Raw genomic sequence first — 13065 nt, forward strand, 5'->3', positions numbered from 1 at the left:
TCCCAAGCTCGTGGTCAAAACGAAGCCATTCAGATGTTGGCCTATGTGCGCAACGAAGGTTTCAACTGGACGGAGTCAGGCAAAGATGGAACTCACTGAAAACACCACGCACGTGTGCAGTGGAAGAAAGGGATCAGTCTCGCTCTGCAACGCACATCGATCCAGTAACCACGTCTGTTGTATTTCTGCGTTCTCTTCCTGCTTTATTCATGTCTCCTATCTTTGAACCTTTATGCAAACTCTGATAGAACAATCAGACAGATGGCTCAATTCTGGGGTTGAAGAAAAGGATGCCCCGCCAGTTCGCCTGCCAGTCGTCGGTAATTATGATTCCAGAGAAGCATTTTCCCGACGAGATCCAGAAACGCCTCTCTCTCCTCTCCTTGGAGGAAGGAAACCGTATCGCCGAGACGCCGGTCGGGAATCAGATCTTCGTAGAGAAAGCGACCTAAATGTCCATTGATCACGAGTCAGACAATACTCTGTTTTGCCAAGCTGACAAATCCAAGAATCCTATCATCATTGTCAAAGAACGGCCCACAGAAGTACTCTTCCGCGGTCTCGCATACTCTGCCGTCTTCTCGTCGGAGAGGCCCCGGTAACGAAAACTCGCGCATGGATTGATACCTCTGCAGGATTCGGGAGGCGGGGGACCAAGCAAGGCTATCATTTGCGCGATGTGCAGTTTTGCATCATAGCGGCCGTGTTAGTCGTGGATTTGCTGAAACAGCTCCCTGCCTTCTACAAGATCCCACAACTGAATCTGGTATTAGTAAAAGCAACAGTAAAAACATCCTTGGGGTGTGGCGAGATGTACCAGAACACCCAGATTCCAAATATCGGCAGGCATTTGCCATCCAATACCCAGGATCACCTCTGGCGCTCGGTAGTGGTCTGGCTGAATTGGCCAGATGCCCCAGTCATCGTCTTCCGCCAGTCGGGTGGCCAGGCCAAAGTCGACAAGCTGGGGAATACTCTTGAGGCTTTTGAGTGGGCCGAAAACGTTGCGGGATTGGTACACTGGCCGTCCTGTCGAGTCAATCTTGGACGCCATTGGCCTTGCAAGCTGAGACTCTATGAAATCAGCGAGCACGGTCGGATTTTTCGGAGGAGACCATGATGTTCTCAAGCTTTAGATCTAGACGGCTTGGCTCAGTATCACCCATGAAAGACAAGGACCAATGTAACCTACCTGTATGGACTACCCTGCATTCCTGGTGGAGATAATCAAGCCCCGAGAGCAGGGTACGGATGTAAGATTTGATAAGGGGCAGTGGCATCCTCCCATCAACGAAGTGCTGCTGATACCTCGAAAGGGGCTCCCTCAGAGGCGGGTACACAAGACATGAGTGAGATCCTTCCGGGCCTTGAAAGGAGTTGAGCAATGTGCGGATTAGTGAGCGACCGCGATGTGAGGGGTCTGCGGTGGAAATATGCTCTTCAACCTCACGCTCATGACCGGCATAGTGCGCATTGTTATTGGCGATCTTCAGTGCCACGATGGTCTCCGGCTCTTCTATATGGCTGTATGCTTTGTCAGAGACCGAGAGGGCTTCGAATCAAACAGCTATCAGTCAAGGCCTGCTACCGTTGTAGATCAAGCGCGAGCCATGCGGTTGAAGACACGCCCCAGCCGACTTTGACGACAATATGGTAGCGATCAGCGAGTACTTCCCCAGGCTTAGCTGGGTAGAGGCACTTCGTATTGTAGAATGGCGAGATCTCTTCATCAACCAATATGCCCGGCGGTGAAGGTGGCCCGTGAGAAGGTATAGAGAACAGTCTCTTGCACAGTAAGGGAGAGAAGCGAGGAAGAGACGACCTCAAAGAGCTCATGACAAAGAAGTTTCATGTGATGTGGATAGTTGTGGAAGGAGAGAAGCTCCAGGCGCCTAAGCAAGGCTGGGACCCGGGGTCACGTGTGCCACGGTCACATGACAGGTGCATCTCTTTTGACGTCGCGGCCAAGGAACATTGAGCTTCTTGTTCTTCCCCCTTTACATGGAGGCCTCCCTTCACAGCTGTTATGAAGATTCTTGCGGCGTAAATTCCAGCGTTAGGAGGTAGTAGAGGAGAAAGGCTGACCGTTGCAATCGCGACAAATTAGTCTATGGCACCCAAGTGCAGCAAACTACGTTCCCTCCTCCAAAATATGTCGCAACAAACAAACCTAAGCCCGTTGTGAGTAGTGCACTATACTCAGTTCCGTACACCAAGTACTCCGTCCTCCGGTGTTGAAGCGGAAAAACCGAAGATGATAAGGTCGATGCCGCGATCAGGCCTCGGAATAGATAAGCGCTGGTGGCACTAAACCATGTTGGGAAAACTGCGCATCGCCCCGCCCCGGTGGGAACAGGCCCATCTTTTGCAACTAGGAGAATAAGAGTACTATTACTCACTGTTAAGTTATTTATTTGGTTCGTTGATCTTGAAGTCAGCTAATGATTAGGGCCAGCGCTAACGGGAGAATGTACAAGGCTTCAGTATATATAGATGTACATGAAAATAGTAGCAGCAACTTGATGAATGTTCCCTGAGCAAAAGGCAATCTCGGTAAGGATCAAAATATATGTATGAGTAAATCATAGACTGAATTCGTCTGCTGAAATCTGTACTACACCACTGTCCTACGAGAGTCATGTGTAGTGATCATAATGACATCAGAATTTACTGATTTGATTTCTACAATCAAAGCCCAGTGGAATTTTTTCATGTATTCTAGCCGAAGTATTGTCGAAGTATGTCCAAGCGAAGGGCAGGTCGGTCCTACCCGGCATTGCCACAACGGATGCTTCCGACCGGATAGCCCCGAGTCCAGTATTCCCCATTCTTTCCTAACCCTCTTTCCTCGCTTCTATCTAAAGGGTTCTTTGTGTCAACTACTATGTACTGTACGAAGGAGGGAACTTTACATGCGGGTTTCGAGCTACCACGCGTCATGGCTCGAATAAATCCATAAAAGACCTAAAATCTACATCTAGGCTGCACCAAGTGGCCATAGACTGGAGGATATCATATCGCCTGAGGCGCAAGCCGATCTCCAGAAAGCCTGCGCAGCGATTGGGTAGCCCCAGACTGTCGACTGCGAATTGCCTCGCTGAAAATTGATGAAGCTCCCATGCCCGGATGTATACCACGTACCACGGTTAATGGGAGGTCTAGGCCCGCCGGTGGTTCCGACCGCAACCATCCCACTCAAATTCAATTACCCGGTCGCAAGTCTGGTTCCGACTCAGCAAACGAGACCTGGCCGGGTGATGTTGCTCCGGCGGCTGGTGTGCTGCTGGTTTCGAGATGGCTGCTTGCTATTCTCGATAGTGTCGAACGTCTGTATGCCCTGCCTGGAGTGGCATGAGAAGGGAGGCTGGAGTGAGCGCCAGTCCCCTTGGCCGTATAATGACCTCATTCTCGCGCTGGACGCCTTACAAAGTGTGGTCTTCCGCACCTAGTCCTTGGCGATGCGCTTTGCATCATGGATCCGTGAGACAAGCCTCAAATGCAGCCTAGGAGCTCCGTCCAGCATTGGCTTTCCCGCTCTCGATCACCGTCACCGTCTCCTGGATGATCACCTGCCCCTTGCCGGCCGCGCGACCGGCATGCTTCGCGTTCTGCGGCGACAGCAGGTCCTCTGAGGAGCTGTCGTTCCCCGTGCGTGGCCCACCCAGCGAGGTCGACTCCGGGGTGGCGATCGCCCCCTTGCCCGTCTGCACGTCGACGTGATACGACCCCGCCTCGGCCGCTGCCTGGCCCAGGCTATTCAACTCCACATGCCCCTCCCAGGTCCGGCCGTAGCCGCGGTGGAACCGACTGGATCGCTTGTTGGAGGAGGTGGCGCCGCCGGAGGAGGAGGCCTTGAGGTGGTTGAAGTAGGAGCCGAAGAGCGACTTCAGGGCGGGGATGGAGAGGGCAATCAGCGTGCTTCCGATCTCGGAGGTCTCGACCGCCAGCATCGGGTCGTACGCCCAGCTGCCGTCCGACGACCATTGGCCCACCGCCACCAGGTAGATGCGCGCGCAGGAGATGGCAAGGACTCTGCCGGAATGATCTGGTCAGCTTGGGAATGGGGGGTAAAAAAAAAGTCATTGTTAGGCAGGGGACTCACAGAACACCCGGGAACATGATCAGTGACAGCTGGAACTTCCGTTGCCGCGACACATGCAGCATGTAGATCAACATGGACGGCAGAACCAACATGATCAGATCGCAGACTAAGGATAGCCCCGAATTGACCGAGTAGACGTCGCCCCAGCTCAGACATTTGAACTTGCTCGCCCCGGCTTGCCATTCATACGGCCAGAGCCCCGTGACCGGTAAGCAGTGGAAGAGCAGCAGGAAGAACTGGGTGAGGAAGGCGAGCACGAGGAAGATGGAGGCAAGCTTGATGGCCAGGGACAGTTTGTCGTGTCGCGCTGCCAACCGATGGTAGAAGGCCAGACCGGACAAGCGGCAGATGAACAGCGCGGTCGTATACAAGATGTGCATGACGAAGTCCAGGACTTCTGTCTCCTTGACCTTGGCCAAGGAGAGGACGTACTCGATGTACTCGATATGACGGCCGCTGCCCAGATCAATGAGGACCATGGACAGCACGACCACGGTGATGTACAGCAGCTGCCAGCAGTCAGTCAGTGTAGGCTTTCCCTACCCGTAACCGCAGAGAGAATTACCAGGGTGAAGACGGCCAGGGAGTCGTCCATGCCAAATCGCTTCAGAAAGAAGATGCGGGCGTAGCATCTCGCGATGACCACGAGCGTGGTCAAGGCGCAGACGAAGATGATGGCGATCTTGGCCGGGCGATCGCGCGACTGGGCGAGGTATTCCAGGCTGATCCCCGCGGGGATGCGACCCGCAGCATCGGCCGCTTCAATGGCAGCAGGGATGTTGGCCATGTTGCTGCAGGCAGGCTTGCCAGGGACCACCGGAGTTACGGGGATGGAGTCGTTTTTTTGAGTCAGGATGGGGACGGGAGAGAGAAAAGACGAAGTGAAGAAGTAATGGGCAGACTGAGACTGGGCCAGATCTTGCATGCTCCGACGAACCAGAATTTCGGGGAGATGAGCACCTTGTGTTGTTCTCCCTGAACTAGGAGGAATGCGGATGCGAACCATGGTCTGATGGACGAGTCCACCCGGAGGCGAACTAGGCAGTCTAGTCCAGTTTGTTTTGCATCCTGGGAACGATAAAAGTGCATTAGCCTAGGGCTATAGGTTAGGCGAGCAGCACACTATGTGTTAGTGCTGGTTAGTTCTCTCACTAGCCGATCCTGCCATGTGGGAAAACAGCCGACCGAACCATCCGACCAGGTTCGTGGGTTCTTCACAGTCTTGGTCGTTGTTCTTAACAATTAAAAAAAATCTCTTCTCTCGGTCGCATGATTTTCTTTTTCTTTTTTTTTTTTTTTATGGCGCATTTTCTGTCTTGATGACGTGCCCGGGAGCGCAACAAGCGATCGATTACCTTAAACGCGATAAACGAGCAGCCTGGCAGGACACGGACGAGGGGAATCCATGGAACGGTTTTCCCTTTCTTCTGTGAACTGGGCCGCAGTGGAGCTTACCGCTGGGGAGTCAGAACTCAGATTACGTGGAAATTACTCTTTCGGATCTCCTCGGCTACAGGGAAACCGTTGATTTAATTAATTAATGATCATTCTTGCATCTTCTCAGGGGGGAGAAGCTTCGGGCGGGCTTCGAGAAGATAGACTGCATATTACGGCAATTCGGAGCCAACCGACACAGTTAGTTAGTCCTGCCCATTCAATTCGACTCCCTCCTGCATCCTGACCTACTCGTACTTCTGACGGTGCCGAAGATCCGCCGGCGTCTCGACAGCCAGCTTGATCAAGCTTCGGCCGATGCTCCACCCGGTGTCCGTCCGCGGTGGCCTCATCGGCTAGTCTCCTTGTCGATACTTGAACGAGATTAATTGTCTCATGTCGACAAAGTATAAATGATTAATTGTACCCGACCAGGGAATTGGTTTCCTGCTCTCGAGACTTGCCCCTTGCATCCAGCGGTATCGCTGTATCGTATCCCCCCCGATCTCCCCGATCCCCCCGATCGTCGGTCGCCGTTTCGGCCCAAGCCCCATCAATCGACGATTTACTCATAATCCGACCTTTCTCGTTCGGTTTCTTTGATCTTCACTGTTTCCCTCCCACGTCATCTCCCCGGGAATGCCTTCCATCGCGTCGCGACTCCTGGCCGTCGGCTTGGCCGTGGTGGCCGCCGCCTCGTCGGCGCAGAACGACAGCCTGGTCACCCAGCAGCTGGATCTGCAGCCCTACCCCTATGACTTCCCCAAGCTGGGCACCAATGGCTCCGATCTCTTCCCCATGCGTCTCTGCCATGGCTTCAAGCTCGAGGAGGCCAGCATCGACGAGATCCAGGCCGAGCTGGAGGCCAAGAATTTCACGGGGGTGCAGCTGCTCCAGTGTTATCTCGAGCGCATCTACCAGGTTCAGCCTTATGTCAAGTGAGTGTTTTCCAGCAATCAATCAAAGCATGGCAGGGATAGAACAGGGCTAAAGGGTGGTCGATGTGCAGTGCGGTTATGCAGCTGAACCCCGATGCGGTGAGCATCGCCGAGGCGCTGGACGCGGAGCGGGAGGCGGGCACAGTGCGCAGCCCCTTGCACGGAATCCCCTTCTTGGTCAAGGACAACATCGCCAGTAAGGACAAGATGGAGACCACCGCCGGTAGTTGGGCCCTCGTGGGCTCCGTCGTGCCCCGTGACTCGCACGTCGTGCACCGTCTGCGCGAGGCTGGGGCTGTCCTGCTGGGTAAGGCGACGCTCAGTGAGTGGGCGGACATGCGCTCCAACGACTACTCCGAGGGGTACTCGGGCCGTGGTGGCCAGTGCCGCAACGCGTATAACTTCACCGTCAATCCTGGTGGTAGCAGTTCTGGCTCCGGCGTGTCCATCTCCACCAACCAGGTGCCTTTCGCGCTGGGTACGGAGACTGATGGCAGTGGTATGTTGGGCATCACACCCATCCTAGGGTTGGTCGCTAACAGAGTGCAGTCATCAACCCGGCGGAGCGCAACAACATCGTCGGCATCAAGCCCACCGTCGGCCTCACCTCGCGTGCGGGCGTGATCCCCGAGTCCCTGCACCAGGACACGGTCGGCACCTTCGGCAAGACCGTGCGCGACGCCACCTACGCCCTGGACGCCATCTACGGCGTCGATCCCCGCGACAACCAGACCGCCGCGCAAAAGGGCAAGACCCCCACCGGCGGGTACGCCCAGTTCCTGACGGACAAGTCGGCCCTGAAGGGCGCCGTGTTCGGTCTGCCGTGGATGTCGTTCTGGCAGTACAACGACGCCGCCCAGAATGCCCAGCTGATGGAGCTGCTGGCGCTGATCGAGTCGGCGGGTGCGACCATCATCAACGGCACCGAGCTCCCCCATTACAAGGAGATCGTTGACCCCGAGGGCTGGAACTGGGACTACGGCACCTCCCGGGGCTACCCCAACCAGTCCGAGTACTCCTACGTCAAGGTCGACTTCTACAACAACATCAAGGATTATCTCGCCGAGCTGAACAACACCAACATCCGCTCGCTGGAGGACATCGTCCAGTACAACATCGATAACGCCGGTAGCGAGGGTGGCCTGCCCGGGGTGAACCCGGCCTTTGCCTCCGGACAGGATGGCTTCCTGGCGTCGCTGGCGACCAAGGGTGTGATGAACGAGACCTACTGGCAGGCGCTGGCGTACTGTCAACGCACCAGTCGCGAGGAGGGCATTGATGCGGCGCTGCGCTACCAGGGCCGCAACATCACCGCTCTCCTGGCCCCGCCGGACTTTGCCCCCTCCGTCGAGATCGCCGCCCAGGCGGGTTATCCCGTGGTCACCCTGCCTGCCGGTATCAACGGGGACTCGCACATGCCCTATGGATTGGCCTTGTTCGGTACTGCCTTCTCCGAGGCGACCCTCATCAAGTACGCCAGTGCCATCGAGGATCTGCAGCTGTCCTCGCAGACTCCCTGGAAGCGTAGCCTGCCCACCTGGAGCGGGTATCTGGAGCGCAACATCCCCGTGAACTAAGGGGTCTGCCGGAGGTGGGAAGGGGCGGAGTGGATGTGTACATATGCGGTGTTCTCGATAGACTTATAATAGTAATAGATCTTCGTCGCTGTGACTGTGTCTGTGTCTGCTGTACTGTCTTGGTGGGTTGATGAAGCGGAATGTGGGGAGAGGATAGGAGGGGATCTGTGCGGTAGATGACCAGGTACGTTAACACACCGTCTTGTTGCGTCGGAGGCAGTGCCAAACTTACTGGCTTGGATTAGAATCCTTGGCTCGAATCTCCAATTTTCTCTCTGATGTGTTATCGTGGTGATGTGGTACAATGGGAAGGCAGCCGGGATTCTGTGACAGTCGATGGCCAGGGGAATCAGCATACCGCCTTGTTGTGTGGTAGGAAAGTCATATACTTACTGGTTGGATGCAGACTCATTGCTCGAACTTCCACCAAGTAGACAGTCCTACCCATCTCCATGGCTACCAGAGACGGACTAAGAGATGGAAGTGAACCGATCGCTGAGAGGATTGAGCTTCAAGAACTTTCCGTCTGTCGCCAGAGGCAAGGCAAGGCTGCACAAGCGAGGCGGGAACGCCGGCCCTAAGGCAACAAGACTAACCGTTCAAGGCAGGATGTCCACTGTCCGTGGACTCAATCATCGAAGGTTTCATCCGGTATGCGAGAGCTTGCCACTGGCGGGAGTGGCAGAAGGTAATTGTGGTGGGTGAGGAGCTACGCCCCCCACAGCTGCCACCCTATGTCTCATGTTGCTGAGGCATGTGAGCATTGAGACCATCTTTTCACCGTGGCCACACCCAGGGGGTATCAGACCAGTCTGGAAGGAGGCAACCGTGCAGGATGCCGCTAACCTGGGAGGTGGTTTCCCCCGAGCTGTGGATGGGCGTCTTGCCACTCGCGTAGGGCAACAGCACCTGCATGGCAAGGCAGGAGGTGAGTCGCCCACGCGGAGCAGCGACGGCCGAACGCACGATGGCAAGAATGGGAGTGGACGGACTGCCAGTGATGATTGCATGGTCCGTTTCTCGGCAGACGCCGTGATGCAGATGAACTCCTGATCCAGATCGGTCGTCGCCACGCCCGGAACTCAGCTCCATCGTGATGCATGAACGTCTCACCAGGAGGCAACCGCCGAAGACCAGTCAGATTGGACAGAGGACATGCACGTGGGAAAGGGGGACCCCACCTCACGTGCTCAGGTCGAGATTCTGCACTATGCGCTGCCTGAAAGGGGAGTCTAGCCGAGATGAGTTCCTACTGGGAATTGTGGAGGAGGAGGAGGAGGAGGTGGTGGTGGTGGTGGTGAGGTACCGTGGTGAGCAAGCACGGGCACAGCAGGAGGGATCCTGGTTGTGATACGAAGCGATAAGCCGTATACTACCTGAGGACTCGAACATGGAGACAACCGCATTGATGATTGGCTTCTCCCCGGATTTGAATCGACCCCACGTGGACCATGCTCGGGCTGTGATTGGCCCAAATGCTCCGCTGGGCGCCAAGAGCTGCCAAGCCAGCCTCCGGACACCGCCAAGCCCCGTGCCAAGAGACTCTGGGGGGTTGAACCGTGGATGAAGCAACCCTCGACCGCAGCTTAATCTCCTGCTCGAATCAGCGTTGGCCGGCCAGGAACGTGCGGAAGGGAAGATGCTGGTTCAACTGGTTCAACTGGTCAAACACACGCCACTGTCAGATGCCACTGTCCCATACTGTACGTAGTCTACACTATTCATCAACCACCACCACCACCACCACCACCAACATTCATCCTAGTAAGCCCATCTTCAGCCTGGCCTCTCAGTCAGCCAGTCAGCCATTTCAGCCATGGCTACATAAGACTCACCTCTCCTTCCCTTCTCCCTCCTACTTCTTTCCTTCCTCTCTTCACGCCTCCTCCTCTCCTGCAGCAGCCGCCATCCCCTCACGCGACATCATCCCAGCTTCTCCAGCCACGATGACGCTGCATCAATATGACTACATCTTTGCCATCGGCACTCTGTTTGCCATGCTGGATGCCTACAACAACGGTGCCAGTAAGTTGCCGGAAATCCTCTCCGTGCTATGGTTTCTATCTCTGACCCCGCTCGTTCTTACCCTGCAGACGATGTTGCGAACTCCTGGGCCACGAGTGTCTCCTCCCGCTCCGTCTCCTACCGTCAAGCCATGATCTTCGGAACCGTCTTTGAGATGCTGGGCGCCATCTGTGTCGGAGCCCGTACCGCCGATACCATCAAGAACGGAATCATCCCCAACTCCGCCTTCCAGGGAAACGCGGGGGTGCAGATGCTGGCTTTCACCTGCGCCCTGGCCGCTGCCTCCTCTTGGGTGATGTGGTGCACGCGACACTCCGCCCACGTCTCCTCCACCTACTCGCTCATCTCCGCGGTCGCTGGTGTCGGTGTCGCCACGGTCGGCGCCTCCCAGGTACAATGGGGATGGAACGACGGCAAGGGGATGGGCGCCATCCTGGCGGGTCTGGGCATGGCTCCCATCATCTCCGGTTGCTTTGGCTCCATCATCTTCATGCTCATCAAGGTGGTCGTGCACATGCGCAAGAACCCTGTCCCCTGGTCGGTCTACACCTCTCCCCTTTGGTTCCTGATTGCCGCCACCGTCTGCACTCTCTCCATCGTCTACAAGGGTTCTCCCAGTCTGGGTCTGAGCAAGAAGCCTGGATGGTACATCGCGGCCGTGACCATGGGCACCGGCGCCGGGGTCGCAGTGCTGTCGGCTATCTTCTTCCTTCCCTTCGTTCACGCCCGTGTCATCAAGAAGGACCCCAACGTCAAGTGGTGGATGTTCGTCTACGGACCTCTGCTGCTGCAGCGACCCGCCAACCCCAACGTTGAGTCCGCCAAGGTCCCTAACTACGCCGTCATCCAAGAGGATGAGTTCCCCTCCCCGCCCGGCTCGCCCGAGACCCTCAAGGGCGCCGACGCCGACGTGGACGCCGTCCACAAGGCCTCCACCAGCGGCGAGAAGGAGCTCGTCGCCTCGGAAGCCCAGCAACTCACCTACAAGGAGCTCATGGCCCAGTCCGACCGCCGTCTCCGCGCCCGCCTGCTGCAGAAACGCGGCCCACTGGGCTGGGCGATGCGCACCCTCCGCGACAACCCGATGGGTCCCGGTCAGCTCTACGAGTTCCGCAACATGGCCATTCTCGCCAAGCGCATCCCCGCCATGATCGTCTGTGGACTGCTGTACGGCATGCACTACGACATCCACGCCGCCCAGAGTGGGATCAACGGCACTCCCGAGGGCGACCGCATGCAACGAGTCTACGCGCACGCGACCAAGTATCCCAACGAGGTCGAGCACACCTACTCCTTCGTCCAGGTCCTGACGGCCTGCACGGCCAGTTTCGCCCACGGTGCCAACGACATCGGTAACTCCGTTGGACCCTGGGCCGTCATCTACTCTGCCTGGAGCACTGGTAGTGCCGCCAAAGCCAAGGCTCCAGTTCCGGTGTGGCAGCTGGCGGTGCTGTCGGCGTGTATCTCCATTGGCTTGATCACCTACGGGTACAACATCATGAAGGGTAAGTTTCATCTCTTTACTAGTGCATCCCTTCTCCCACGAGCGTGTACTAATGGAATGGGTAACAGTCATGGGCAACAAAATCACCTACCACTCCCCCAGCCGCGGCTGCTCGATGGAACTCGGCGCCGCTCTGACCGTTCTCGTCTTCTCACAGTACTCCCTGCCCGTCTCGACCTCGATGTGCATCACAGGTGCCACCGTCGGCGTCGGACTGTGTAACGGCACATGGCGCGCGGTGAACTGGCAGCGGGTGGGACTGTTGTTGACCGCGTGGATCTTGACCTTGCCCATTGCGGGGACGCTGGGTGGGTGTCTGATGGGGTTGTTCATCAATGCGCCGCATTTTGCTTGATAGTCGGCACGGTCGGGCTGATGGGGAAGTGCAATTAGACCTTTTCTTTTGTGTGATGCCCGGTGGTCAGATGGCTGCCATGTTTATTGGGGGGGTAATGTACATTTTAGTAATGCAAAAATGGGTTTCTTCGGGTGTCAATCTGTGTAGGATATGGTAGGCAGGGTACCTGTCTCTGTAGACTTTACTGAAATTGTAGGAATCTCACGTTCAGGCGAAAAGACTTCACTGATGTCTGCCAGCATGAACTGGTGCGGGGAAGGTTTGTTTCCCGTCACGTGCTCCGTTACCAACGACGATTTACTCAGTGCTGACAACCTTCCATGTTTTCTTCAACTGCATTGCTGCGCGAAAACTACAGTATCCTGATGGGAAAGCTTGATTGCTTCATTGTATTCATTTCATCTTCAACCTTCCTCCCTCGAGTTGCCAGGCTAGCTGATATGTTGGTCGTTATGTTGACAAATCACAGCAGCAAAGAAATCCGCCAAAGTGTTGTGAACAGAGCGCAACTGGAAGATAGCAAGGATTACCTTGGCATTGAGAAGGACTGTGATATTAGAAACGCAACAACCACGGTAGGTAGGAAAATGAGTTGGGCAGGGTTGCAAGAGCAGCACCCCCTAGCCCCCTCTCAACCGATGCTCCTGGTGAGGACGTAGAATCCAAGTCTCCGTCACGATATGACAATTCAGTCGTGTTGAATAGCTAGGCTCTGAGTCGAGGGGTGTTCGAGAGAGTAGTAGTGGTTAAGGAGAGATAGAAATAACAGGTGAGTGTTTCGTAGTCAGACGAGCAGCCTGAGGCCACGGTCCTCTCACTCTCACCTCCACGTCTTCTTCTGTTGAGGACAAAGTGAGGTTCACTTCATATACTTCATCGCAAAAATTGGAGGAAGTCAATCTCTCTCGGCTACCGACTGCTCCCCACTGCACCTTATCTCGCTTACAGCTTGGCCAAGCTTAGCTCTTGTTTAGCTCACTTGCTCCACCAGTCATGGGTTGATGGGCGGCATTAGCCTTCTTGTTAGTGTCCCCGCCCCAAACCACCGATTGGAGATGCCGGCCTCAAACCCCACCGATGAGCGGGTCGGGTGAGCATCGACCAGCCGCTGCCAGCGCTTGCATCCA

The 13065-nt window shown here is 55.9% G+C and overlaps 5 protein-coding genes across 5 annotated transcripts; 2 read left to right on the plus strand and 3 right to left on the minus strand.

Moving 5' to 3' along the window:
* Window positions 1-266: 266 nt before the first annotated feature.
* Window positions 267-1836, minus strand: BO72DRAFT_468351 (kinase domain protein; the record flags this gene model as incomplete). The annotated part of the gene is made up of 6 exons (XM_040946891.1): window positions 267-448; window positions 542-629; window positions 818-1072; window positions 1116-1138; window positions 1193-1524; window positions 1589-1836. 6 exons carry the CDS (start codon window positions 1834-1836, stop codon window positions 267-269), a joined length of 1128 nt encoding a protein of 375 aa, XP_040801709.1.
* Window positions 1837-3503: 1667 nt separating this feature from the next.
* On the minus strand, window positions 3504-4889 carry BO72DRAFT_496001 (uncharacterized protein; the record flags this gene model as incomplete). Its single annotated transcript, XM_040948593.1, has 3 exons — window positions 3504-4032; window positions 4103-4611; window positions 4668-4889. 3 exons carry the CDS (start codon window positions 4887-4889, stop codon window positions 3504-3506), a joined length of 1260 nt encoding a protein of 419 aa, XP_040801710.1.
* Window positions 4890-6175: 1286 nt separating this feature from the next.
* Window positions 6176-8051, plus strand: BO72DRAFT_377206 (amidase family protein; the record flags this gene model as incomplete). Its single annotated transcript, XM_040941249.1, has 3 exons — window positions 6176-6474; window positions 6546-6973; window positions 7024-8051. The coding sequence occupies 3 exons, from the start codon at window positions 6176-6178 to the stop codon at window positions 8049-8051; spliced, it is 1755 nt and encodes a 584-aa protein (XP_040801711.1).
* Window positions 8052-8551: 500 nt separating this feature from the next.
* BO72DRAFT_103529 (uncharacterized protein) lies at window positions 8552-9147 on the minus strand. Its single transcript, XM_040938889.1, has one exon. The coding sequence runs from the start codon at window positions 9059-9061 to the stop codon at window positions 8696-8698; it is 366 nt and encodes a 121-aa protein (XP_040801712.1). The 5' UTR covers window positions 9062-9147; the 3' UTR covers window positions 8552-8695.
* Window positions 9148-9997: 850 nt separating this feature from the next.
* On the plus strand, window positions 9998-11935 carry BO72DRAFT_377061 (phosphate transporter; the record flags this gene model as incomplete). Its single annotated transcript, XM_040941243.1, has 3 exons — window positions 9998-10076; window positions 10145-11581; window positions 11649-11935. 3 exons carry the CDS (start codon window positions 9998-10000, stop codon window positions 11933-11935), a joined length of 1803 nt encoding a protein of 600 aa, XP_040801713.1.
* Window positions 11936-13065: the final 1130 nt, after the last annotated feature.

The sequence above is a fragment of the Aspergillus fijiensis genome (assembly GCF_003184825.1).
Source record: "Aspergillus fijiensis CBS 313.89 unplaced genomic scaffold BO72scaffold_21, whole genome shotgun sequence".
Taxonomy (NCBI): Eukaryota; Fungi; Ascomycota; class Eurotiomycetes; order Eurotiales; family Aspergillaceae; genus Aspergillus; species Aspergillus fijiensis.

Excerpts from the sequence above, each read along its gene's own strand:
- BO72DRAFT_103529 (XM_040938889.1), bottom strand. The coding sequence starts at position 9,061 with ATGCAATCATCACTGGCAGTCCGTCCACTCCCATTCTTGCCATCGTGC.